At 52.1% G+C, this 27,868-nt stretch overlaps 1 protein-coding gene and 1 long non-coding RNA gene across 10 annotated transcripts in view; both read left to right on the top strand.

Moving 5' to 3' along the window:
* CNTFR (ciliary neurotrophic factor receptor) overlaps positions 1–17,982 on the top strand; it is a 200,055-nt gene extending 182,073 nt beyond the window's left edge. For 8 of the 9 annotated variants that reach the window (XM_086866645.1, XM_086866642.1, XM_086866646.1 and 5 more), the window contains 4 exons: positions 3,269–3,432; positions 14,087–14,267; positions 15,775–15,919; positions 16,800–17,982. In XM_086866645.1, the coding sequence (XP_086722771.1) occupies positions 3,269–3,432; positions 14,087–14,267; positions 15,775–15,919; position 16,800 (491 nt within the window). In that variant the 3' untranslated portion in view covers positions 16,801–17,982. Of the gene's footprint in view, positions 1–3,268; positions 3,433–14,086; positions 14,268–15,774; positions 15,921–16,799 lie in introns of those variants that run through there. The other variant, XM_086866643.1, reaches the window with a different exon arrangement.
* Positions 17,983–21,818: 3,836 nt separating this feature from the next.
* LOC147648577 (uncharacterized) lies at positions 21,819–27,725 on the top strand. Its single transcript, XR_015280654.1, has 2 exons — positions 21,819–21,945; positions 22,917–27,725. It is a non-coding gene; the product is annotated as an uncharacterized LOC147648577 (long non-coding RNA).
* Positions 27,726–27,868: the final 143 nt, after the last annotated feature.

The following is a 27,868-nucleotide window of genomic DNA, read 5'->3' as shown; positions in this document are numbered from 1 at the left end:
AACAGCCAGGGGCAATGGATAGCTAAAGACTCGCAGTTAAACATGAACGTGCAGTGCCTTAAGGAGAAGCTGCTCCCTGATGCTCTTCTTGCACTTCAAGCCCTCACTTAGACACTGCAGCCAAAAACCAAGTGGGAAGAGCTGTGAGTAGCCTCCTGGCCAAGTCCCCTTCCCAGGAATGTCTGATGATGCTCCCTCAGCTCTGCAGGATAATATTACATCTGGTTTTATAGCCGCTTAACCAGTACTCAGCCTAATGCCCATCATCCATTATTATTATTACTATTACTGCTTTTATTACGTTACTGCCTGCAGGCCCTCAGTGAGGACAGGGCTCTATTATGCTGGTTGATGTACAGCCAGACAGCCCCTGCCTCACCATGTGCAGCCTGAATGGAGGCAGACAAAGGCTGGGGAAGGAGGAGCACTTGTCCCTGTCTGCAGGGTATAAATGACTCCTTCAAGGTCACATAGAAATCAGGAAGCTGGACACAGCCTGTCTCCCCTCAATCCTCATCTGGCCCCTGTGGGACCAGCCCAGGTGTTTCCCGTGATGAGCACAGCAGGCTGAGGTCTGTCCTAAGAGACACAGGTTTGTCCTCTCTGGACTGCTCCCCTCTCCTGGCTGTTGTGTCCCCACTGTGTTGGAAGGTTGTGGCAACAACAGTTTTGGCTTTGTGATTCTGGAGGGGTTGGCTCTGCTGTGCCCTCTACCCTGGGCAGGAGCCCTGTGGATGGAGGGGGGGCACATGAGGTGGTACCAGGGATTTTTGGTTTTCCTGTTAACCTGCAGTGCTGTTTGATGGCTTGTAGCAGCCAGGAACACACACCTGAAGCCAGGGCAGCCTTCCTCTGTGCAGAAGCAACAGTGGCCAACTTTCAGGAGAGGGGCTAGGGGTCACATCCCTGCAAAATGGGCAGGTGACTCCCACCTCAGCATTAGGGCACTTCTTTTTCTGACTTCCTTTAACAGTCACAGTCATATTTCTCATTGCTGCCCAAGCCCATTTGCCATGCCCAACTGAATTTAATCATGTCTTCATGCTGGCATACTAAAAACCAGGCCCCCTGCATTAACCCAGGGAGTATCCACTGCATCCATCCCCAGCCCAGCACTTTCCTTCCCACTTCCTTGCTGCAGAGCTGCAGTTCACAGTCATCTGCATTCGTTCAGCCAAACAGACTTTTGTTTTGCAAACCCATCCTGCTGAGCCAACACTGGATTTATACTTTTCCGTATGTGTTTGGACTCCAAGTCCCTGTCGATGGAAGCTGATGTCCAGCCCCAGCCCTGGGATTCAAAGTGAGCGGAGGAATTGCAGAGCCATCTGGAGTAGCTCAGCTCAGCACAGCCCCAGAAAAGAGTTCCTGCTGCCGAGGATAAAGCTGTAAATGGAAAATTGTGCCCCCATCCTGCCACAGAGAGGAGTCTGTGGGAGCTGGGAGGTGGCTCTAGGCACCCGTGGTTAGGTTCACCAGCTGACCAGCCACTGCCAGAGCTCTGGGACCATCCTCTGAGGGTGAAGTGACTTTGGGAAGGAGGAAGCTGTCCAGCCCTCCTCACACCCACTGTGACAGAGGGAAGGTGATGAAAGCCAGGGTGGTGGTGAAGATGTTGGTGATAAAGGACTGCATCAGGGTGTGTGCCAGGATGCTGAGCAAGAGGAGGCTGGGGGGAGAGAGGTAGTGGTGGGCTATGTCATGGGGAAAACGAGTCCCACCAAGGTAGTTGGGCTGTGGCTTCAATTCAGCACCCTCTCTGCCTCACCTGCAGACAAGAAAGTGTTCTCAAAGCATCACAGGCTGGTTTCTCCTGAGATGAGCAAGAGGTGGCAGTGCAGGGACAGTTGCTGCAATGCCACCATCACTCTGGTTTCTCCTGAGATGAGCAGGGGTGGCAGCAAGCAGCTCACATGTGACTCCACTTGCAGCAGACTGGCCACACATCAGCACCTGATCCCATCTGAGTGAAGGAAAGATGCCCTTCACACATAGGGCAGGGCTGCCTGCAGGCAGGCTCAGGTGGTGAGGGAGCGGCTCACTCACTCACCACCACTACCTTCTTCCTCTCTCAGGGTAAGCAAAGCCCCTGTGAGGGCATCACTTCCCACCCACAGCAGGGAACCCAGGAGTCAGCATGAAGAACACTTCTGACTGTAGGACAGGAGCTCTGCCAGGCAGAAGGGAGCTCCCCACAGCCCCACAAATCCCTCCTCCATCCTTGGGAGAGGAGTCTGATGCTGACATCTTGACAGGCTTATGCTCAAGGCAGTCAGAGCCTGAGGACCATTGTTCAGTCCAGAAATGTTCAGGTCAGGAGGGATCCACTTGCCTACGTGTGGACTTGGGAGGGGGTTAAGCACCTTCCAGGACATGAAGACTCATGTGCATTGCTGTTCTTGGAGTGCACAGAGAGCCCTCATCCACCTCTGGCACAGCTGTGTGCCCAGCTGCGTGTGTCCAGCTCCTTCCTGACCATGATTAAAGGATAAGCATGAGCGTACACGAATTTTTTTAGCTTTGCTATTGCAATTGGGAGTTTGAGCTGTCAGGATTTGATCAAACCCTTGGCATGGAAAAAGGACTGCTCTGCAACAGGCAGCAACATTCATCACGGCCTGTCTGTGATGAGCCTCTGACACTTTGGAAGTAGCTGCAACATCAAAGCACGTTGTGTAGCTCACAGCCAGTTAATATTCACCTGCAATACATGTCAGGTAGCAAGAAAATATCCCCATATCCCAAAAGCAGAGCAGGCAGTGAAAGTGAGAGAGAGAGCTGGGCTGGAAGGTGACCAGGGCAATCCTTCCCCCTTAGTAAGTATGATGTGCCAATGCTTTGAATCCTCAAAACCCCAGCCCTAAACCCAAGGGCCAAACTCTGCCACATTATTGTGAGGTAAGCAGGCTAGAATGTGTGTCAGACTCAGAGAAATCAGCAGTTGCAAGGGAAGTGCAAGATTTTGGCTTGGTGGGCTCATCCCAATTCAATTAGCTTGTGTAGGAGGAATGCTCTCTGCCTTGGCCCAGTTGTTTCCATGTGTCTGCAGTGCTGTCATCTCCTGAATGGTGGTATTTTGATCCAGGACAGCCATGCCAATGACCTGGACAACAAAAGGTGATTTGCATCTAATTAGTTTGGGAAAAGGATGCATGTTGGCTGCTCCTCTTTGCACATGGTGCAAAGCCCAGCCAGCTTTGCCAAGGGGTATAAAGGAAGTATGCCACATGCAAACATTTGCCAACCACCCTCTTTTCTTCTCTTCCAGTAAAGCCAGACCCTCCGGAGAGTGTGGTGGCCAAACCCGTGCCAAATAACCCTCGAAGACTGGAGGTGTCATGGCAAAACCCCTCATCGTGGCCTGACCCTGAGTCTTTCCCGCTGAAGTTCTTCCTGCGGTATCGGCCTCTCATCCTGGACCAGTGGCAACACGTGAGTGATGCTGCCCTGCCTGGGATGCGAGGGAGAGGGACGAGCTGGTGACTGGGAACAAGCTGCATTATAAAAAAGAGTTCAGGGACCAAAAAAAGATGTATATTTACTGCCCAGGCAACCTGGACCCCGTTCCTCTCCTTCTCTTTCTCGTTGCTTTTCTCCTCCTCTCTATCTTTCTTGTAGCTCACATTCTGCCTACAAATGGCTCTGCAGCCTCTCCCTGCTCCGCGTTTTCATCCTTGGCCCCTATCTACTCTCCATACATATGTTCTATATAAAACTTGCCAACGAGATGTAAAAGGCATTTAAAGTATAAATGTCACCACATTTAAATGCGCCTCTGCCACATTTAGATTTTGAACTGGAGATAAAATACCGCTCACCATAACTCAGAGCACAGTCACCGAGCAATTGCTGCGATGTTATCGTATTTCTTACTTTTATTTCTTGTTTCCTTAAAAAAAAATTGTCAGTGAAATCCTTGGCAGCCTGGAGGACAGATTGCATTTGTTACTGCAGGAAGATAACAAACAGGATTTGATTTTTTTTTTTTTTTTTTTTTTTTCCCCCCTCTGTGTGCTGCTTGTATGCTCAGGTTGTATAGCAAAGCATCCTGTGGCTGGAGAGGAGGTGCTGCTACTCTGGCATAGCTCGTCCAGCATCCCTTCTGTGCCCAAGCTGGGCCAGCTGAAAGCCACTTAGGTGCTTTGCTTGATAAACAATTGTGCTAAAAAAACACAAAAGTCAAATAAGAGGCAGCACTGGGTCTCTGGGAACCTACATCAAACTGCTAAGTGGGATTTTCTTCCAGCCAGCACTTCCTGGGGAGAGGAATATGTGGGAGAGTGGATGGGAGGCTTGCTCATGACTCTGCAAGGTGTCTTGGTCATTTTTTGCGTTTGCTTGTGTTTTTTGATGAGGCAGCACCACAGGTTATGTTTCAGATTGCAGCATTTGCTGATGGCTCTGAAAGTTAGAGGGTTTTCCTGCTTGTCTCTTTGCCCTTTGTTTCTTCCCTAGTAGTGGGAGAGCACCTGTGGAGGATCCAGAGAGGTTAGAAGGCATAGGTGGAGTTTGGGTATTAGTTTTCTGTTGGACTTTTTTTTTTTTTCTATTTGGGGCAGAAATGCTCAAGCTGTGTAAAAAGGGGAAGATTTAGTGGAAACTTCCAAACACAACATTTATTTTTTTTTTTTCCCCAAGGTGTGCAATTGTTGTGGAAAAAGCTGATGGTTTTGCCCTGCCACAGACCAGATGCAGCCAAATACCCTGGTTTGCACCCAAAAACGGTGGGGTAGTCACTGAGTCACCTCCTACACCCTCTGAGTAGCAGGTCCCTCCATCACTGGGTGTGGGGCACCATAATTGCAGAGTCAAGCCATGGCAGTCCCATCAGGCAGAGCCCTGAGGGGATGTTGTGGCCTCCCCATCAGTGCCCTCAGGCAGGCAGTGATGGTGGGAAATACACTGAGGTGTTGGTGACACTGGTGGCAGGGCCACCCTAGTTGGAAAAGGCAGGTCTTGTTCAGTAAAAACCTAACTCCTACTACATAAAAATATCCTGAGATGCAGAGAGCGCTCAAGGTACTAGCTCTCCTGCTGGGTACAAGGATTGCTGGGAAGAGTTCATCTCCCAGCATTTCAGGAAGGTGCAGCAGTGCTGGGTACTGCTTTTAATCAATATCCCCTTGCAAGAGACATGTTCCTCATCACTGACTGATGGAGAAGAGTGTTTGGGGAATAATTTGCTCAGTGAGAAAGTGCAAGCATTCCGTGAGTGAGGTGCCAGCCTTGTTTTCTGACTCCCTGCCCTGCTGGCTGGGTAATGAAAAATCTGATTTGTGGATGATTTGAGGAAAACTGCCACTATTCATCAGATGAATTATTTGCTAAGCCTAATTCAATCGTTTCCCAAACACCAGAGGAAGGCAGCGCTGCAGCAGCTGGAGCTGCTCTGACCCCAGACCCCATTGGCACATTCTACCTGTTTAGCCCAAATGCAGGTGTTTGTACCAAAAATTAACCCCCACCAATGTCAGCATGCTTGGAGCATGCCCAAGCCTGCCTGCACTCTTTGTTTATCTTATTACTTGTTGTCATTTTGGAGGGTGTCCCTGTTCCCCCAAACTGAGATAGAAAAGGGAAGGACATGGTTTGGTAGGTCCAAGTCTAGCTCATCTATCCCTCTTGGCCTGTGGTGGCCGTGCTGGGTCTCAGCTCAAAGGGACAAGTGCCCTGGGAAAGGATGAGGTGGTGACACATGCCATGCTTGCAGGAGCATGTTTTAATTCTCGTGGAGGTGCAGGTCTCCTGCCTCAAGCTGCCCCCCATCTTGGCTCTGGCTGTTGGCACAGAGAAGCCCTTGCTTTTTATGCCCACACAACCTGCACACTGACAATGGGGCAGCTTGGAGCTCGGTAGGGAGAGGAGAAGTCCCTGCCAGCAGCCAGGAGGAGATGGGTAACCTCATGTTCTGGCACATCCCTGTCTGCCCAAGGTCCACAGGCTGAGCTGTGCCCCTGCCTCCTCATGGCAGCCCACCTCTATAGCAGCCGTGGATTTTCAGCAGGTGCTTGGCAGCCCTGTGGGAAGCCCAGCATCCCTGCAGGAGAAAACCCACAAAGGAGCATCAGAGGCTGCCCAGAGACAGAATATCCATGCAGGCCCTGCTCACACGTGGTATTTCTTGGCAGAAGAAGCAGCTCCTCTTTCACCTCTCCACCTCCCGTTATCTTTGCAGGGTCTGATTTATGCACAGCACCTCGGCAGGCAGGACCGAATGAGCACTAATAGGATCAGATGGATGTCGAGCTGTCAAATACCATAGGGCCTGATTCAATCAGCATCTGCTTTCTTCCAGGCTCTTCCTTTCAGGATTTTAATAATGCCAGGGCTTGGCACCAGAAGATGAAGCCATCCATGATGGGAGCAGTGGATCTTATCGAGACCACCACTGTGTCAGCTGGCCATAAATGCAGTTTCCCCTCCTCCAGAGAAGGTCTGGTGATGCCTGGCCCAAGCATCCCACACTGTGAAGCAATCTCTAGGGAGAACACCCTCCTTCCCAGCACTTTGCAAATTGGGTTTGAGCCCCAGCGTGCCATTTGCAATCCCTTTCCCCTGCTCAGCAGCACCTTTCCACCCAGACCACTTAGCAGCTCTCGTGTTGAGGTTTGCTCTGGGAATTACGGTAACGTGCTCTGGGAATTATTATCCTGGAGGGATGATGATGATGAGGATGAGGATGAGGATGAGTTTCCACATGGGTATGCAGGTATGCTGGATCATGCCTCCTCACAGCAGCTCCCTTGAACCTGGGCACAAGCATTTCATAGCTGTTGGGGATGCAGCCGTGTCACATCATGTCACATCATGTGGCCAAAGACTCCCCTCCAACTCACCAGCGCTGAGCTCACTCTGAAACTCAAGAAACTTTAAAATCACACTCTTCCCTTTCTGGAAGAGGGGCTGGTGGTTTCTCTGCTGCCAGAAGAGAGATGGATATTTGTAGCCTAAACAGGTTTTTTTATTCTCTCCTTTTGGCAAAATCTCCCCTTCTGTCTCCTAAATATAAAACATTAAATGTTTAGGGTATCCTTTATTTTTCTCCCGCTTTTAAGTTTGTAATTCAAGCCAGATCAGCGTGGTTTCCTCTTCTGTTTTATAGCCCCATCCTGGCCCCAAGCGAGCTCTCCTAATGCTCTCAGATGTTCCTCTAATGGCTTACCTAGGCTGGAACTGATAGCCTTTCCTAATGGATTGCTAATAGCCTGTTTCTGGTTTTACAGGCTCCTTCAGTTAACTCGCAGCAGCAGCGATTGCCGCACTCACACATGCGATCTCCCTGCGAGCGCATCTGCACGCTCGCCCCTCCGTGCAGGCGGGTGGCCACACACCCTCCTCAGCATCTCTGGGGAGCCATGGACAGCTCTTGCAGCCACTTTGTCTCCCTTCCCATGGCATTTTCTGCAGCAGGATCCGCGCCCCCCCATCCCTTTCGCAGTTTTTGGAGGGCGATCACGTGCGCTGAGCCCTTGCCAGCTCGATGCACATCCCAGGAATGTGGCGAGGCTCGAGAAGGTATTTCTTATGCAGCGTCAGAGCTGGTGGCCAGACCGAGGGAGGATTTCCTACTGTGGGTTGCCAGCAATTTGCAGATGCCGTCGCGAAGTCTAATTGAACCCATTGGCCGCGCTGACAACATGAAATGTTAACGAACCGTGAGGCGGGCTGCGCCTCAGATCTTGAGATTTGCAGTAAAAGGTCATGAGATATTTAAAGCTAATAATGTGGCTGGGTTCTCTCCTTCCTCTTCTGCGTTGGAAGCATTAGGGGCATGTTCGTGAGCATTTGCGAGGGCTGGAAGCGTCCTTCTCTGGAAGTGCAAGTAGAAGTGCTCCCACCATCGCAGGATTTTAGGAATTTGGACAAAAAAACCCAACAAACCCACACAGACATCTGTGCTTGCCTCTGATCTGGGAAAATGATGGGGTTTGGGAGACAGGCTTGGAAAGTTTGTCAAATTGCCAAATACTTAGTGTTGGGTTTGTTGGTGCAAGGATGGCATTGTCCTCTGGACTGACCTCCCTCATCAATGTTGGAACTGGCTGCCAGGGCAGGCTCAGGCTTGTCTCCCAGGGCAAAGCAACATTTTTTGGTCGGAGAAGTGGATCTCACATTCTGTCTCTGGAAGTTCCTGCCTCGGAACAGCCTGATACAGCCTGAGAGTGTGAACTAATGCATATATCCTGTCTGTGATGGGCAAGGAGAGGGATGGAGCAAGCTGGGTAAGAAGGCAATTAGTGCCACTGCCTGCCATAGCAGCGTCCCTGCCGGCACGGTGGCAATGTCACTTTGCAGCAGGAGTGCCTCTTTGTGCCCGTTCACATCCCCCTGCACCTCTGCTGCCTTTCCTGCACTCCCCCTCTTTGCAAGGCAATCTTGGCAGGGAGGTCACCCTGAGCAAGCTGGGTTACAACTTCACGCCTGGTAGCTTTTATTGCAGCATTTCTCTCCTCCTGGCTGCAAAGTCAGTGATTAAAAAAGAAGGGGGGAAAAATCCAAAGAATTAATAGATGGGAGCAAAATATGGAGTCTGTAATAGTGTTTCTTGCAGCTCAGCATGGGGCAGGCAGGGCTGGAGCAGAGATTTTCTCAGAGGAGGGTAGGGGTGGGAAATGCCCAGAAATCACCTTCTCTGGGATAGAGCAGGTTCAGGACCCTTGGCTGGCATTGCCTGGGTGCTCTCAGCCCCCTTGGAAACTGCTGGTGACCTAACAGTACTGAGCAGCTGGCAGCTGTAAAGGTGGCACAGAGCAGCAGGGCACTCAGTCGTGCATGTCCCCACCTGCATGCTCACACAGCTACAAGCAGGTAGGAAGGTGCTAGCAAGCCTAACTTTCCCTGCCCACATGCAGACCACACTGGGCAGGTCTCTGTGCTCTGCCATGCCCATGCACAAGCTGCTTTCACCCCCAGCCCACTGCACCAGCATGGTGGAGGAATCTGCAAGCAGCCTATGCCAGTGCAGGCCAGGTTAGAGTTGTTGCTGAGTGCCCTCAGCATCCCTGCCCCCATCTTCCCCATAGCCACAAGCAGAAGCAACCTCTGACAGCATGTCTGGAGAAAGTTTCCTGTTACCTTGTTTTCCTGTTACAGCCCCTGCTTTCAAAGATGGTCTTTATTTTGAGCCAGAAGGGATCCATTCAGCTGCACCTGGTGTGGCACAGCCCAGGCTGCAGAGGAGCCCTGTGATAGCTCATCCTCCCAAACCCACAGCAGGGCTGGGCTCTGTGCAGCACCACAACAGCCTTTTGAGGAGGGGGTGACAGCAGAGAGCACAGCTCAGGCCTTGCTGGAGTGGCTTTTCCACTACCCACCTGCAAAGAATAAGAGGGGGTCATTCATTTTCCCCAACTTTCAGTCATTCCAGAGTCCAGGTAGAAAGTTGTGTCTGGGCTTGTACCAACTGATTGTTGCAGCTCTGTGGAAGGAGGAGGTATTAGGGGGTACCTTTGTTAGAAATCACTGTCAGACATATTTGCTCTCCAGGCAAATATATTCCCTTTTTCAAAGGGAAAAAGCAAAACGTTTCTTTTCCACATGGCGTCATCTTTTCTCAAGCTGCACTGGCTGTTTGCAGTGACCCTCCTGAACTTCCCAGTGGTGGGGCAGTTTGCTTGGGGATTACTTCTTCTTTGGGTTTATTCTGTTCCTCAGCACAGGTGGAAACCCTGCTGGGATCCCCCTGCACTCACAGGGACTGAAGGCTCCTGAAACAGCAGCTGTTTGTGTAGCTGAGTCCCTGCAAAGCTCCTTGCAGCCCAGTGGCAGGATCTGGCCCATGCTGTGGGGAAAAGTGGTTGTGAAATAGAGCTCACTGGGGTGTCCCCATCCCTATCCAGTTCCAATTTCCCCCATCATCCAGTATAATTCAAGTAGCATCCAGAGGACGAGGCTGCAAGGATGCCAGATGTTTGGCAGAGCCAGGTTATGCTCATTCTGTGTGTGCTGTGGGTAGCAAAGGCTGTGTGAGCACATCAACTTCACCTTGCAATAGCCAGGGAGGGCGCTCCTTTTATTCTGGGGAAAACAGACTCATCTAGGCTTGATACAGCACCTGGGACAGGTGTGTGGTCACTGTCCTGTCACACACACAGACACAGTGCAGCCCTGCCTTGGGACAGAGGGGTGCCAGTCCTCATCCCCATACTGCTGGTGGAGCACCCCCTCCCCACTCTAGGAGCTGCACTGGAAAGCAGGAGGTGTCTAGGAATGGAAAACAGAGCCACTGCCACCACAAGGGAGCCAGCAAACACATTTTCATGTGGGATGCAGAAAAGGAGGCATCTGATCCACCCTTCTCCCCCTGCACCTCCTTTCAACACACACCAGCCCCCTGCCCAGCTGTTGGGGTGGGGGTTTCTTCCCTGCCCCACTGCCCCATCCCCTTCTGAAGGCCATGAGGGCTTCAGATCTGCCCGTGTTCACCCTGTGCACCAGTAATTGCTACTTGGTCGCCCTGTACCTGGAGCAGAGCCTGGGTGGGAACAAAGCACAGTGTCGTTTTTCACTGCCAGGGCACCCTGGCAGGGTGGGCTGGGGGCCATGGGAGCAGGGTGAGGGGAGCTCAGAGGGGACAGTGGCTTTCTTAACTCCTGCTGTGTCAAGCACCGAGGCAGGGACATCAGTCTGCAGGCAGGGACTGGAAGGAGGGCTGGGCTGTGTATGGCTGCTGTGGATGTCCCCAGGCCTCCAGCACATGTGCAGGGGGGACCAGCATGGACAGGGGGAAAACCAAGTGGCGAGCAGTCCTCCCCTCAGCCTGCCCTAAGTGTCTGTCTCCATCCCATCAATGTGGCACTGGCCCATGTGCTCATCTTGGCACTTGGGACTGTGGGTGGGCACTCGGCAGCTCCATAATCTTTCCAAGCAGGAATGTGGGGGTATGTGACCATGGCAGGGTATGGGATCCCAGCCCATGCTGTCCTCAGCAAGCTGTCATCTGAATTACTGGGTTCAAGGGCTTTTATACTCTTTCTCTCTCTTTTCTTTTTCTCTCTTTCTTTTTTCCTTTTATTTTCTTTTTCTTCTTTTTTTTTTTTTTTTTTTTTTTTTTTTTTTTTGCAATGCTAATAGCTCTGCCTTGCACTGGCTACTGATCCCTCATTAATCTGGGCAGCACTTCACAGCCAGTTGGAGTGACTTTTGGCAGGTGCACAAAGGCAGGCAGCCACACACAAACCCCCACCCTGGCCAAAAAAAATTACCATGCACAGCCTTCCTCCAGCTTTTGTCTCTGTGTGGCAAGGACATGGATTAAGGAATTTCTCTCTCTGCCTTTGATGCTGTGTGTCCACCCGTACTCCCACAGCCTCTTCAGTGTGTCTTCCCCCAGTTCTGTCTCTCCCTGACTGTGTCCAGTTGGACCCAATCCCTTTGAGCACCCACCCAGTGGCTTTCTCCCCACCATGACCAATGCTGGGTATGTCCCTGGCTGCCCAGCTCAGAAGGTCTGCATCCAGAGGTTGTGTATGTGGGAAGAGATGGATGATACCATCTATGCGTTCTCTTTTTGACTGTGGGGTAAAGCAGAGCTTAGGGCAACATCCTCCCAGGTCTTGCAAGAAGGGACAATCTGGGTCCTGGGGGGACACTCCCCCTGCCCAGGCAAAGCACAGATTTAACTCCATTGTGCCTGTGACACCCCACCTACACACACTCAACTGCTGATTTTTTGTCAGTGGGAAGAGGCCGCAATTGCTCCCAAGGGAAAGCTAGGATGGATTTTGGGATGGAGAAAATGTTGATGGGAAAGCAGCCCTGCCAGGTCATCAGGACCTAAGTAGGGTTGGCCTGCCTGTATCCTGCTTGGTGCAAGTCCCAGGAAGGAGCCAGGGGGTTCAGAGCACGCTGGAAGTCTTGGACAGAGTCATAAGCCCAGCATCTTTTAGAGCCCTGTCCTCATTCTCCAACTCCAAACCATACCCCAGCCAGCACAGAGCAAGTCAAGTCAGCAGAGTTGGCAGCTCACCCTGCAAGGTTTCATTTCATATAATTAGCATTAGGAACTAATTTAACTTGATTCCCTTGGCATTGCCATCCACATTGGTGGGTGCCACCAAAGAGCTCCCAAGGTCTGGGTGGCAGAGAGAGCTTCACTGTGCCACTCCAGGGAGGTGACCTGCCTAGCAGACCAGATGATTCATGACCTGGTGGCTCTCCTGCCTGCCCACCCCGAGGTGCCTGGGCTCCCAGTGGCTGTGGGAAGACCAATCAGGCCTGCATCCAGGTGTGCTCCAGATGTGGGGCTCAGGTCGGCTGGCAGAAGCAGCTGGGAGTGCAAAGCCCAAGGGCTCTGATGTTCTGGGCAGAAGGCTGGAAGTAAGAATTTTCACCTGGACAAGAAAGCAAAAATGCCCCCTCCTGTTAGGAATCCCCCAGAGGAAAAGCCTGGAGGGGGCGGCAGCTTTCATGCCAAAGGGATTACATCTGTGCTGGGCTGTTGCATGTGCTGCACAGAAGGAAATGGGCTGGTTCTTTCTCAGGGTGAGTTCCTGCTTTGAAGGTACTCCAGCAAGCCATGGGGTGATGGCACTGAACACACCATCCCTTGGGTATGTACAGCCACACTGCCAGAACAGCCTCATCCCACAGGTGCATTGGCCTAGGCCTGCCTTCCTTCCTTCCTTCCTTCCTTCCTTCCTTCCTTCCTTCCTTCCTTCCTTCCTTCCTTCCTTCCTTCCTTCCTTCCTTCCTTCCTTCCTTCCTTCCTTCCTTCCTTCCTTCCTTCCTTCCTTCCTTCCTTCCTTCCTTCCTTCCTTCCTTCCTTCCTTCCTTCCTTCCTTCCTTCCTTCCTTCCTTCCTTCCTTCCTTCCTTCCTTCCTTCCTTCCTTCCTTCCTTCCTTCCTTCCTTCCTTCCTCCCTCCCTCCCTCCCTCCCTCCCTCCCTCCCTCCCTCCCTCCCTCCCTCCCTCCCTCCCTCCTTCCTTCCTTCCCTCACAGAAGTTTGGATCTTCCTCCTGTCACTGAGCTGTTGCTGTGCCCCAGGACAGTGTGATTCTGTGCCTGACTTTCTCCTGGGTGCCTGGGGAGATTTGGAGGACACCACACGTGTAGCACCATGAAGCTGCTCCCGCCCACGATGTGATGCTCGAGCCCCTGGCAGATGGGCTGTGTCTGTCCCACACCACCCCTCATCCTGCAGCATTTATCAGAAATGTGTCTGGGCAGGGTGCAGGGCAGACAAGGGGTGCCCTGTGTGCCCCCCATGCCACACACAGTAGCACAGAGGGGAACTCAAGTGGGAAGCAGGTTGGTCCTCAGTCTCAGAGATGGGGAGAAGGGCAGTGTCCCACTTAGCTTCTACCAGATGCTCCTGCCCTGGTCATTTGGATGCTGAGCCCTCCCCTTCTGTCAGCCACATGTTTGCTCACCGGGATCTGTGCCATCGAGGTGCATTTCTGCTGAGCACCTGCATCCCTCTGTCCTGGAGCCAAGCTCCAAATGGAACCGCGATCTCTTGGAGGGTTAAATGGGGTTAAACCATTGCACTTTGCAGCACAAAGGACGGCAGGATCTTCTATGGCTCAGACAGCAGTGACAATGGGACAGAGGGAATAGTTTCTAGGAAAGATGTCTGGACACAACTTGATACTTATCCAAAGGCCCAGCTGGAGGGATGCGAGCCAAAACAACGGGATGCCAGCAGGCACGGGATCGGGCTGGCCAGAGGTGTTGCTGGCAGGGAAGCCTCCTCCCAGCACTGTCAGTGGTGCCCTGAAAGCGCGTTGCACACCCCACCCACTGCCTGCAATATCCAACTCCCAGCTGCCCTAGCATGTCCGAGGAAGCCCGCACGCACATCTGCTAGTTTCTGGTGACCTCTAGAGGAAGCTGCTCCACTCTGACGCCGTGAATCTGGGAGTGGAACCACTTTAGGTCTTTACTCCTTCAGTGTAGCTGCAGCTGGAGCATCTCCCTCCCGTTCCATCCCTGTCCTGGGCTTGTGCCTCTGCCCACAACGCCCCAGTATTTCCAAAAGTGCCGAAAAGGTCTTGTTAATATCGTTTAGCCAAGCTAAATATACTTGATTGCCTTACACCTCTGGGCAGCTCCTCTGACCGCCCTTCCCTCCCCGCTGCTGCCCCCAGGTCGAGCTGTCGGATGGGACATCGCACACCATCACGGATGCTTACGCTGGCAAGGAATACATCATCCAGGTGGCAGCCAAAGACAACGACATTGGCACGTGGAGTGACTGGAGTGTGGCTGTTCATGCCACCCCCTGGACAGAGGAGCCCAAGCATCTCACCACGGAGGCCCAGATCACAGGTAAGAGCCCCCTCCCAGTACAAACAGGCTTCATTCAGAAGGAGCCAAGGACTCTGGGCTGAGGGATCTTCTCTTTGGCTCCATGCAAGTTTTGTCCATGGCCAGGGATAGCCCCCAAACACCCCTGGAGCTGCAACCCTTCACCCTGCACCATGGCCCTGTCAGCAGGTGCACCCATGGGCTGAAGAATGCTAACTCAGCTCACCTGGGTCCAGCATCCTTCTCACCCGGATACTTGGGGCAGGACAGTGAGGCTGGTCACTGTGCTGTTGTGGTTGTTGTGGTTGTTGTGGTTGTTGTGGTTGTTGTTCCCTAGAGTGCTGTCTTCCTCCAGCCCTCCCTCCCATCTCCAGTCCTACCCCTCCAACACCTCTGACCCTTCACAATGGCTCAAAGGGATGCCAACTCAAAATAAAAGCCACCAAGTTAACAAGTCTCTATTTCTAGGAAGGAGCTGGGACTGTGTCCAAATGGGTGTTATCAGCCCACCATTTCCCAGAAAGGATGGAGCAGACCCTGCACTGGTTTCCTTGACTGCTATGCAGAGAAACACCCCCCTTTTCAAAACAGCACCTGGTAGAGCACCTGGATATTCAGGCAGCAGCAGGGATTTGCATCCCTCCCACCATTCCCAGGTGTATAAACGCTCACGAAGAGTGCTGGAACACCTTGCAGCAGTACTGCCAGTGTTTTGGTTTTGCTTCTATTCCCACCTGCATTGTGGTAAATGCAAATGCCCCTTCCAGTGTCACCCTCCCGCTCCGTGTGCAGGCACACGTGTGTCCCTCACACGTGTGTCCCTCACACGTGTGTTCCTGGCACACACATCCCTGAACGTGCAGCCTGGTGCAGCCAGGCAGGGCTGATGTGGGACACTCCAGCTCCAGCACTGAGCCTCACTGTGACACCTCAATAGAATCTGAAAGATGCTGAGACAGACCCTGTGGTCCCCAGTCAGCCCAGACAGTCTGGCCAGGGGCATGCTGGGTCCATCTGGATGTGGCCAAAGCTGCCCCAGCCTGACTGGCCATCCAAGCACTCCCTGCAGTCCTGCAGCCCTCTGCAGGCATAGACAATCCATCTGGTTCAGTACAGAGCAGGACAAAGCCTGTGAGCCAGCCCAGCAGATGCAGCCTGATGTGTCTGGCATGCTCTTTGGGTGAGGGATGCTCTCAGCTGAGCATTAGTGGCTCATTGGAACTTCTTAGCTAAAATTCCTACCGAGCTGGTGCATAGGAGAGTGGTTCAGCTGGTCAGGATGGGGATGAGAAGGAAGCCCAGCTCTGCTTGATGGCAGAAACTTCTCCAAGCAGTAGGTCCACTGTCACAGCCAGGAAAGTCTCATGGATCATTCCAGCCCTCCACCTCAGCCCTAGTGTGGTATAGCACTGAAAAGGGCAATTTGGGGCTGGGTCCTATCCACACCAGCAGGGGAGCAGGGCTGCTCCTATCGGATGAATCCCAGGGCACCCCAGCTCCCCTCACCATCCACTCTCCTTCCTTGCAGAGACAACAAGCGCTAGCACCTCCTCTTTCATGGCACCACCCACCACCAAGATCTGTGACAAGGGAGCCGTGGTGGGCAGCGGGGCCATGGCAGTGTGTTGGACAGCTGGACTGGTCGTGGCTGCCTATAGTGTCCTCTTTATTTAGTGAGTATCTCCCAAATCAGAGGTGTCAAAGGCAGGAGGTGGGTACTGGGCTGGGGCAGGGATATGGGGACCCTTTGAGCTCTAATGTGGTTGGTAAGTGGATGCTCCAGCCAGACTGTGGGTGAAGGGCATTGAGAACAAGTTGTTCGGGGTTTTTTTCAGTTTTGTAAATGCACCAAGTCTGACTGCTTTTCCAGAAGGATATTCAGCTGAAAATGGCCTTTCAAGCAAAGCTGGGAAAATGGTCGGTCTTTGATGTCTTGTTCTCAGCAGCCCTCTCCCATCCTCTCTGCTGATGTTTTTAAGAGGCAAAGAAAACACTTGGAAATCTAAGGCCTTTGCTTAGTGATGAAAGAAAAATTATCCGAGATCAACAAATTCAGATTGCATCTCAAAAATGTCCTTAATTTGGCTTAGAACAGAGCTAGCAGCCTGGAGAGCTACAAAATGCCCCTCTCCTCCAGAACAGGGCTGATGTCTCATGGGTGTCACACCCAAATGCCCTTTTACTGTCCTCATATTGCCCAAGAACAGGGATGGATCCTGGAAGCAGTGATCACTTTTGGGAGATAAAGGATATGCCACCCATCCTTTGGTGCCCAAAGAGAAACCCCTTGTGGGCACAAGGTTCTTTGCTGCCTTCTGACAGTGTCACCTCATGTGTGACACTAGTGGTGGCATCAGGAGAGGTGGTGGCATGCGGCCAGGGGAGGGTGGGCAGGCCCAGCCCTGGGCAGAGGAGGTGGAAATGATGTGTTTGGCTACGTGGGTGAATTTCCCTTATGGAAAAAAGGCCAAATTCCGCCTGGTATGTCCCACCAGTGACTGGGCACAGCTGAGTTTGGTGCAAGACCGTGACCTTTCTGCTCCCTGCTTGCAGATCTCCATCTGTCCATCCACCGCAGCCCAGCGCAGCCGCCTCCCCACCGCCCACCGCCGCCCCCGCCGCCCCGCTCCCGGGTTGAGTCTCTTAGCTCTTCGATTTTGCACACATTGAGGACGTATCACGCTTCTCGCCGTCACTTCGGAGGAGGACAGAGCCGCTGCCGTCCCCTGGGGAGCCGCAGAACCCTCTCCCAGCCCGGAGTGAGGAGACATCTCCGTGCCCCTTTCCTCAGCGCAGTGAAGCGAGCCCGGGCCCCGCGCCGCAGCTGAGGGCCCCACTCATACAGCTGAACCCCCCCACGCCAAAGACGTGCCCGCCGCCCCTGCGGCAGCGCACCGAGAAAAGGGGATATGAAAACGGGGGGGTGGTGAGGGGAATGATGCTCCAAGCTGTGTACCCCCTTATGGCAAAAGGGGGTCCCCCAAGGACTGGACTCGCTCCCCTGAGCTCTCGACCATGTGGCGAAGCTGGAGGGGTGCACGGATCGGGGCGGGGGGTTCTCGGTCCCCTCCAAGGGGGTGGTGGAGGGGGGAGCTGGTGGCTTTCACCAGATTGGGGAGCAGGGAGCTGGCAGGGTTTTAATGGAACAAAAAAAGGAAGTGAAACACCGAAAAAAACCCTCCTGCCCCTTGCTGAGCACCTGGGAGAGCTGTCCCTCCACCTCCCCCTCCACAGCGCCCTGCAGGAGCCTTCGCCACCCCCAACCCCACCCCAACATCACCCCCAAACTTTTAACCATATTGGATACAGGGAATCACCCCCATTGATGTCTTTGTCTCATTCTCCAACAAAAGCAGAATAGCTCTGCTGTTGCCTTTAGAGCTGGAGCCCTGCAGACCTGTGCCCCGCTGTCCCCCTGCTGTCCCTGGCTGTCCCCAGATGTCCCCATGCCTGCTCTGCTCTCCTCCCCATCCTGCCCGAAGTCCTGTTTTGTAAAGACACCTCCTCTTGGCCCTGCCTGGACCCAAGCGCAGTATTTAATACCGTACGTCCTAGTATTCCCACTGTTGACATGCTGTATTTGAATTTTTTATAGATGTATATATATAAAAAAAAAAAAAAATCAAAAAAAAAGTAATAGAGGGGATAAAACTAAGCTCACAGAGACAACGCACACACGCACACACTCACACGCACCAGGAGAGACTGTCTTCATTAAATGTTCATTTCATGATGACTGGCGGCTCTGGGTGCTATTTCCCTTCCATCTGGAGAGGCTGGTTTTGGCTGCCTGTTTCTGTGCGTGGTGCTGGCTGAGTTGGGGAAGACGTGGGAGCAGCATTGAGGGGGGCCACACACACAACCTGGAGCCAGCTCTGGCCTTTGAGACCGTAGCACCATCTTCCCAGAGGGGTGGGAGACCCAAAAGCTGGCCTTCAGCACATCCTGAGAAGGTGCAAGGGGGATGCCCAGCCGCTCCTGGTGAGGAAAGGAGGTGGTTGTCACCACCCCATATGACACCCGTGCTGTCACACACCTCCCTATTCACAGGCCTCGTGTGTCTCCAAACTCTGGCTGCACCCTGACATCTGTCGGGCAGGCAGGGGGATGGAGACCTGCCTGTGCCCCAGCCTGAAGGTGGCACGTAGTCACAACTAATGCACTTCCCATGTCTGATTAATAATTTCATGTTAGGAAAATGTCACTGGCCCAGATGCTCTGAATTAAACTTCTGTCAGGGCAGGGCTCCCAGGCACTCAGTGTGGTGCAGCAAAGTACATTGCTAGAGTCTGTCCTTTCCCCGTGTGCCTTGCTTGTGAGCACCCCCCGGAGCAGAGATGCCATCAAGCAATGCCTAGGGGGAAAAGCTCCATTTTTTAAAAAATTGCCTCTCCAGTGGCCCAACTAAGTCTCTACAGCAGGGAGGTGTGTGTGTGGCTGGCTGGATGCACACATGCGTGGGGTGGATGGAAGGAATGAAAGGATGGAGGTGAAGGAGCCACAGCCTCACCTCTACAAAGCCTGAAGGCAGCACCAAGCTGGTCACTTGCTCCCACCAGGCATGTGCTGTGATTTGAACAGTGTTGGGGCTTTGCTTAGGGAAGAGTTCCATCAGATGCAGACCTGTCTCTGCCTCGGCCATGCCGGCGGCAGCGCTGACTTGGTTCACTGGTTAATGTTCCATTACCAGACAACATGCCTCCGTCATTTATTAATGTTTCATTAGTGTTAAAAACATCTGGTAATTAATTATGCACTAATTATGGATTCACAGTGCTAAAAGCTGGGGTAATCTACCATAGCAGATGGCTCTTTGGGGCAGGGGGAAGGGACAGCTCTTAGCAGAGATGAAAATGTCAGGCCCAGCCCTTGCCAGGGGGAATCATCCCAGACAGACTGATTGCCTTCATCTCCTCCCAAGACTTCCATAGATGGTCCAGAGGTATGCTGTCTCAGGTTATTAAGCAGAAGAAACCTGTCCCTCTCAAGCTGTTTCAGGGACCAAGGGAGTGGTGCTTCCACTGCTCAGGGCAGCTGTGTGAGAAGCCAATTGAGAGCAGTGGCTTTCACACAGAGCCCCAGGCATCATCCAGCACCTGGAGTTGGTACTCGGCTTTCCACTGGCTCTGGGATGCCGTTTGTCAGCCCCACTGTGGTGCCTGGCCACGTTAAGCAGCAGTCTATAAAGCAAGGGGTGTCGTAAAAGCCCACTCATTAAGTGCCCCAGGAATATTATGTACAGATGTGCAGAGATGTTTCAAACTGGGGAAGGTCCCAGGGGAGCATCCCTGCCAAGCAGAAAATCCATCCACTTAGCAGTTTAAATCCATACAGGAAGAAAGAGGGAATTACAATGCTCAGAGAGACCTGTGCATCACATAACCTGAAATCCAATACATCACTCGGGTGCAGTGGGTCCCTGCATCTTCCCAGCTCATATGTGGCAGTAAATCCCACCTTAGGTGTTGTTTTGGACTGTTGCTGATGTGAGAGCAACCTTGCACGGAGCTCCCCAAGCTCTGCAACAGGGATCAGCTGGAAAGCAGGAGCTATTTCCTGGACTTGAAGCCTTGGAGGAAGTAGAAACCACCACTTTCCACCCTCCATGCTTGAGCAAAGGGGACTGAACAGTGGAATGCGCCCAAATAACTACACCTCCTGCATCCTTCCTTAGGCAGGTGCTAGCAGAGACCTCATTCTCCCTGACCCAATAGTCAGAAAATCTACCTGCTCCCACACCAGCCTCCCAGGAACCTGGATTTCCCAGGGCATAACAAACATAAATTTATTTATCACAAATTAGGCTGACAGGAGTGCACTGCATAGCCTGTGATGGGGTGATATGCTTTGGTGATATGTTTGGATGAAGGAGGAGCAGTGAGTGCTGTGTTGTGAGTTCAGCTCTGCCACAGTCTGGCACAGTCACAGGTGAGAATGGGGAATGAAAGCAGGCTCAGCTGTTGAGAAAGCACACCCATAGCTGCACTGCCAGTCCCCACCTGAGAGCCTGCTGGACTGGGTGGAAATGCCAGGTGTGTTCTTTCGAGCCACTTGGCAGAGGAGAGCTGCTCCTTTTTTGTACAGGGGCAGACTGGTCCTCCAGGGGCAGATACCCCACTCCATCACAGCAAATGGGAGAAGTGTCAGGTGGAGGTGAAAGCAGCAGGAGCTAGTGGAAAGGCCGTCCCTGGGATGAAAGCATGAAGAGCAGCTTCTGTGAGGGATGAGACTGTAAATAGTCAGATTGGCTTGGAGAAGCTCAGACTCTCCCAGTCCTCAACCTGCAGTAGTGTCAAGTCCAGCAAGTACAAGAGCCCAGCCCAAAGCACAGTATTGATTCAGAAAAAGCTTATGTCTCCTCTACAGAGCTTATGTCTCCTGTACACTGGATGACTTTGGCAGATTATGGCCTTCCTCCCAGGGCTTTCTTCCTGTCGTGGTTTTAAACCAATAACTAAGAAAATTACTTATTTCTTGCTGTGAGATATGGATTAGAACAAGAGCAAAACAGGTATAAAACTTAAAAGAAAAAAAAAGAAAGTTTATTGACAAATTACAATAATAAGAACACCAGAATAAATTTCCAGAAAAACCTTTCCATCCCCTATCTACCCACTATTCCCTTGTTCACATGACAACAGAGACAAAAACTTTGGAACTTTGATGGTTAAAACAGTCCCAATTCTTGCTACAGTCTTTTCACCAGTCTTTGTAGAGAAACAGAACTTTCTTCCTGTTAATTTATGGAGTTTCTCACAAGAAAACTATTTTTTTTATAGTTTTCCATTGCCCTAATGTTCGCTGCCCAGAGCTGCTATTATTAGAGTTCACTCCTCCCATTTTCACATCACTCTGAAGTGTGTATGGGCCATGAGTCTAGAGACAGCATTTTTAAGGATAAGTTATTCAAAGGCAAAAAAAGTCTTCTTCATCTGTTTCTGTGAGCTTCACCAGAAAACAGTTTTCTCATTGCCTCTCAAGGCTTCAAATCTCCCAGCACTTCACTATACCATAATTACTCTACTCTTTACTCAGATTTACACTTTGAACACTTTATTCCTCTCTAGATCCGGTACCATGAATTAAAGGAGTTCTTTTCAGGACTTGTCCATCTCCATAGTTTTAACAGAAAGATATTTCAGCTTAATTAAAGCATCTTCTTAATTCTCTACCTCTTCTGAAGCTTCTTTTCTTTCCTGTCACTGGTAGTTTATAAAGTCTCTTTTCATGTTGATCACTCTCTTTTTTTCTCTCTGGATAAAAAGATTAATCCACAAGTCTCATCTGGGTAATGAAAGAGTTAAAATCTTGCCCAGGCTTTTGTAGATGGTTCGGAGATCTCTGCCGAACAGGAGCTGGAGCCGTCTGCGATGGAAAGTTCCTCATGGCTGCTCTGGAGCGTGTAGTCGCTGCTCCAACCCGCTGCAAGTCCAGGGCCTCTCTCTTTCTTCACTGGGCAGTTTTTAGTGAATTAGTTACAGCAAAACCTGCAGCCGAGCCAGAGATCGGCTCGGCCCGGCCCGGGCCCGAGGAAAACCTTCCCCAGGCCCCCCCATCTCCCGGCCTGGAGACGGGGCAGGCCCGGCCCCATCCCCGCCCGGCCGCATGGCCTGGGCAGGGACGGGAGGCCTGGAGCTCCGCCACCCTCCACAGCCAGAAAACAAAGAGAACCCAGAGAGCTCTGCTTTTACACTTTAAGGTAGGGTTCACAAGTTGATCCTACTTTTCAATGGCCTAAACTGCTGTCAATTCTCAGCAATGACCGATAATTGGTCAGGAGAAAAGACTCCAGGCACTTCCCAGCAACTCCAACTCCCTTAAAGGTAAAGTAACTCCATGACACTTCCTCTGTGGCAGGAGTGTAGATCAGGAAACAAGGTCCCACCAAGAGGAAAGTTTATTCTCTGACCTCTTTGGTTCAGGAATGAGCCCAGGAGCTTTGAATCAATCGGCTACCACCACACAGAGAAGCAGATGGAGCTGCAGGTGCAGACCCTGGAGGTAAAAACAGCCTTGGGCACCCTCACAATGCTGTAAGGCAGAGGTTTGTAGCAACAAGAGGTGACAGATGGTCACAACATACCACAAATGACAGTCTTGGACCGTCTTATTCATTGGTGGCTCCAGACAAGGACTTGATTCACCTCCATAAGACACTGCCTGCTGTTTGAAAAGCCTCCAAGCAGTGATGCTCTTCTTCTTTGTGTCCATCCTGACTGGCTCAGTGTCTGTCCTGGCATTGTGTCCATGGTCTCCAGACAGTTCTGCCTGCAGCCTCATACCCTCCCTCCCAGCTAGACCAACCCTGAAACCTCCTCACTGCCCAGATGGGCAGCTCCCACCACTGTTTTCCCATCTCCCACACTGCACCAGTGCTACAACCTCCCTGTTCACCTCCAGTCTGCCCCAGCCCTCTCCCTGATCTGGCCAGGGTGCCCCACAGGGATTCTGTGCTCACAGCATCCCAAACCTCCCTACACACAAACACAGCAGCCAAGCACAGCCCACCCGGCTCAGCTGCAGCTTGGAGACCAGACCACACCAGGGTCCTCTAATAAGCAATTGACTCTTTTTTTCCTCCCTTTCAAGAAAAAGCCAAGCATTAATTTGGCTTCTGCCACTCTGTTTATCTAATAGCATCGCTGATTGATTGTCTTATTTATAACCCAGATCCGGTGTCTGGGCTGCTCGTGGAGACGGAGTGATTGATGGAAAGAAGACAGCCAGAAAGGGACTTAATGGAGCCATGTGGCTGAGCAGCAGAGTAGTGGCTTAGGCATGAAATGAAAAGTGTCTCCCACAAGTCTGGGCTCCTCTCCTCCTTTCCTGCGTGGTTCCCAGGGAAGCTGCTAAGTGCTGGGAGAGAGCAGCATGCTCCCTACGCTCTGCCAAAAGCAATCAGGGACCATACTCAGGTCTCCTCCAGCAGCCTGGCCAAGGGGACACGGCCAACAGGGACTTGGACTGCTTCCTGAGAAGGCGTCATACAGTCTCTGGGAAGGTTTCCCCTCTCCAGGATGGAAGGGATGGTTGAAAGGTGTGAGACAGCCTGAACCCTGCCCAGCCACCAGCCTGCTGTCAGGATGCCTGTCCTGCCAGCTGGAAATCAGGTTCCTGCATAAACACATGGTGCAGAGAGAAGCCTTTCCAGTGCCCTCCTGCAGGCTGGCAGCATCTTCCAGAGGTCTCAGTTTTGTCCAGAGCTGGGCTGAGATAATTCTACATCTCTAGGGAGTTTCTCTGTTTCTCACACCCAATGGTCACAAACCCCAGCAGAGTCACCAGCTCACATGTGAATTACCCCATGGAGACAATCACTGCCATAGAGCCCCAGAAAGTGGGGAAGAAGATCCAGTCCCAGGAGGTGATATGCCATCATTCAGGGTCATGCTGTGGACGTGTGACAGCCTGGATATGTCCCAAACCTCCAGCATGCAAATTCACCCCAGAGCAGCCTGTCCCCAGCTGCAGGATTGATTCGTGGTCAGGATATGGCTGACAACTCCAAGTCCCCACGAAGACATTTGGCTTTGATCTGAGCCAGAGCTAAACCCTCCTCTTGTCCATAAAGATCAGTTTGGGAAGAAAAAAACAACATACTGGTTCAGTCAAAATATTTCATTGCTGTTTAATGGTCTTTATTTCATGTCTGATTGTAACAGATAATCTAATATGAGCCTCAAGCAAAGCCAAACACAGTTGTTTCATTATGAAGGACCCCATCAGCCAGCTTTGACGTGGCCAAACCCCACTCCATTCCTTTGTTTTTCTTCCTTTATTTTTTTCCCCCACATCTGAGATTTGAGGAAAACCAAAGAACTTCATGAATACTTCTGTTTCAGTGGACTGAAAGAAACCATCCAAGAGACAGGTCTCCAGTACTGGACAAATCGTTGCTCCCAACACCAGTGCTTGGCAAACACTGTCCAATGCCTTATGCTGGTTTCATTGCTCCCAGGAGAAACCTCTCTTTGGAAAGTTCCCCCTGGACCAGCAGACACGGGCAGGTGATGAACACTCCCTTTGGCAGGAGTGTTTCCAGTCATGGTGGTCCCTCTCTGGGTGATGCCACTATCACCTCACCATGTGTCCAGGGCTGTGAGGAAAAGGGACCAGGACAGGACAATCCTTGCAGAATGCTGGAAGATGGAGGGGCCCCTGAGCAGTGGGAGCGGAAATGGCCTTTGATGTGGAAGCTCTCCTTTCGCAAACACAATGAGTTGCAGAGAAGTTTTATAAACATGGCTATTGTTGCTCCATCCCTTTGGTGGGAACAGATGGTCCGAGTGCTCTGTTTGGCCCCCCTTCCCTCCCCTCACTCCCTATCCCCATTAATAAAGCCCCAGCAAGTCCAGCACCGCTAAGGTTTTCCCAAGGGGGATCAATAAATAAATGTAATAACAACAAAGGGGCCCATGCAGACGAGATTGGGTTACAAAGAGGCCTCGGCCCCCCTCCTCCTTTCCGGGTGAGAGTCACTGCATGCAGGCACTCTGGCCATTTCGAGGAGAGGTTCCTCCATCCCCACTGTCTGTGGGAAGCAGGGACAGGATCTTCCCACTGAGAGAACCAGGCAGCGCCCTGCAGCCATGGATGGCAGCGTGTGACCTTGGTGGTCCCCTTGCAGCCTTAGCCATGGGACATTAATGGCATGTGGCTGCCAGATCCCCACCTTTGGAAGTCACCTGAGGTAGCTGTGGGAACAGGTTCAGACACTGACCCTGGGTGTGCAGCAGGCAAGTGCCTTCTTCTAAGATTTCCTAGCCAAGAGGTTGCTCCATGTCCTTTCCCAGCAGGATCCCATCCGAGACAGTGCACTTGGGAGCAGGCATCATGGCTTCACCTGGGCTTACTTTTTGCCTTGCTCTTGCCTGATGAAAGACCAGGCAGTTTTCTGGCCAGCTGGAAAGCGTTGGTGACTCTGACCTACTCCTCAGTGGTGTGGTGGGGTTTAATGCAGGTTAGCTGGGACTAAATCAGGGCAGAGCAGTTTGCAGACAGGGTTTTCCTGTGGAAACTACCAGCATGCTGCCCATGAGACTGCAGGGTAGGAGAGCAACTTCTCCAGGAGCATCAGTATGGTTTGAAGGTGGCCATAGCATCTCATCTGACTCTGGATGGTGGAGCAGTCACATGGAAGCACTCCATTGAGGGGTCTCTCTGTTGGTAAAGGAGTTGACCAGCACCACAAAGATTTCCAGGAACTCATCTACTGAGGAAGGGCCGAAGGCTGGAGTAATCCCATGGGCAAGGCCCAGAGAGGACTTTGGTGATGTCCTCTGGACATGCAAGAGGAACAGTGCAGAGGGTTTGACAGGAGCTGACCCTGAGCCCTGCTGTTAGCGCCCAGCCCCTTTGCTGTTGCTGCCATTGTCTAACCTCCTCCCCAGCTGGTCCCTGCCACTCAGAGGTGATGGGATGCTGGTTTTATCTGTGCAGGACTCCTGCAGCTGGGGGTCTGTGGGATGAAACGTGTTCCACACACGCACATGCACGCATTGCCGCCTCCCCTCTGAGCCGCCCTGGGAGTCCCTGCCTCCCCCCGACCCCTCGCTCATAAAAGAATTAGAGCTCTCGATATCATCTCTCACAAACGTGGATTTGAGGCCTCGTCAGTCACCAGACACGTCCCACAATCTGCACTGGTTCCAGACAGCTGGAGGGGTTTGCTGGAGGACCAGAATGACTGCATGCCGTCTCCCACGTTCTGGGGCTTACCCAAAGTGCTTGGTGTGGAGAGAAGAGCTGGAGGACAGGAGCACACAGCCCCATCCTCACCATGCTGCCACCATGCCATGCCCTGGACCTAACAGGGTGGGTGCTGGCCTGGGGAGTGACTGATAGCAAAACTCTCCTGGGGTGCTGAGGCTCTCCCTGTGGGCGCAAGCGAGGCAGCTGGCCTGGGCTGCGGTGCCGGAGAGGTTTATGAGGGCTGACCCCTTGCACCGAGCGCCTGGGGCAGGATAAATCCCACTCCGCCTAGGAGTGCAGGTGCATGAGGCTGCTGGGGAGGGGAAAGGGCTACAGATGCATGGGGGATCCAGCAAGGGGGAGCTGGGGCCGGCCTCAAGCTGTGTGCTGCTTTGGGTCCATCCCAGAGATGGGAATGGTCCCCTAGCCTGCTCCAGAGCCTGCTGCACTGCTCTGTGGGTGCTCTGGGTAGGGCTGCCCGCACACAGCCTGCCATGGTGACACTCAGGGGTGCAGGAAGACTTGTACCATGCCAGTGGATGTGCTGCAGGATGTTCAGAGGAGACTCATGGCATTGTGGGTACCTCACAGCATCCCCTGGGTACCCCAGGTGTTTGGAACATGGATCCATAGCTTTGTGCCTCACATTCACCCCTGGTTTAAATCCTATCCAGGACTTCCTAGCTATTGAAATGAAGGCAACAGGAGATCAGCTGTTAGGTGCCTATTAGGCCTGATGGCTCAGCCATGGTGGCATGAAAGATGCTGTGCCAAAGGCCTCAAGAGAGGATACTGGTGATGTCCCCAGCCACAGGGTTCTCCTGACCTTCCCATTACACTGAGAAATGCTTGAGGCCTACACTGGAAAATGTACCTGGGATCAAAATAGCCCTGAGTTCTACAAGAACTACCCTGGGACGTGGGGAACATCTTATGCAGGGCTGACAGCGAGCTCTGCAAGAGGCAAAGGGATTTCAGCTCATAGCCCACCTCCCCTATTACATCTAGCACTGATCTGAATCCTAGCCAGGCAGGGGGTTGGGAACTTGGAGTGAATTATAATCATCTTTTGAAAAAAAAAATAACACAAAGCAGGTGGCTGAGCTCAAAGGTGGATAAATGCCCATCACAGAGCACCTGACTGAAGCCAAGCACAAGCTTAACTTCGGACTCTTTGAAGTCAGCACATCTTCATGCTTTCTGTCGGTTTGGGGCTTAAGCCCTCCATGTGTGCCTTCTTCCAGTGCTTGGGTAATTTATAGACATGTGGGGCTGTTCAGAAGACTTTTCTGTGAACCTCTTGCATCAACCCAGCCCAGCTGGCTGGGTCATGTTTGCGTCTCATCAACAGCTCAGCAGAAGCACTGTACAATATGAATCAACACCAAGAGTAAATGCTAAGACTTGGTATCCCAATCACAGACCACACATCTCAGGCATGCCATCCCCTGCTGCATGACTACCTTACCCCACCTGACAGGCAGGCCATTGACTAACAGATGTGCACACTGTTTAATTACAGCACAGTGAATCCACTTAGTGGTGTTTTGTTAGATATCTTGTCTATTGGAGGAGCTCAAGCGGTACTCACTCAGCTCAGCAGCCCAAGTCTCTGGATTTTCAGGCCCTTAATATTCACTCTGATCTGTTCATAAGTTATTCATGGGGAGTGGGAAATGCCTTACAAGAGAACTCACTCCAAACTGCGAGTGCTTCTGAAGCACCTCGCAATCTGCTTGCACAGGGAAAGGAGGGGAAAGTAATGAATAAATGATTGTTTACAAATTATTTACTTGTCTCCACTAATTTCCACACTGTTTACCTGGCAGCATGCTGAAGTCAGGAACAGTTAGAGAAGACTTCATCCTGGTGTACGAGTGGATGGAAGCTGAGCAACATGGGAAGAAGCCAATGCAGCAGAAGAGCAAGGA

This window comes from Cyanistes caeruleus, chromosome Z (assembly GCF_971803275.1).
Source record: "Cyanistes caeruleus chromosome Z, bCyaCae1.hap1.1, whole genome shotgun sequence".
Lineage (NCBI taxonomy): Eukaryota > Metazoa > Chordata > Aves > Passeriformes > Paridae > Cyanistes > Cyanistes caeruleus.
The sequence above is the reverse complement of the archived record's forward strand: the minus strand, read 5'-3'. Positions and strand labels throughout refer to the sequence as shown.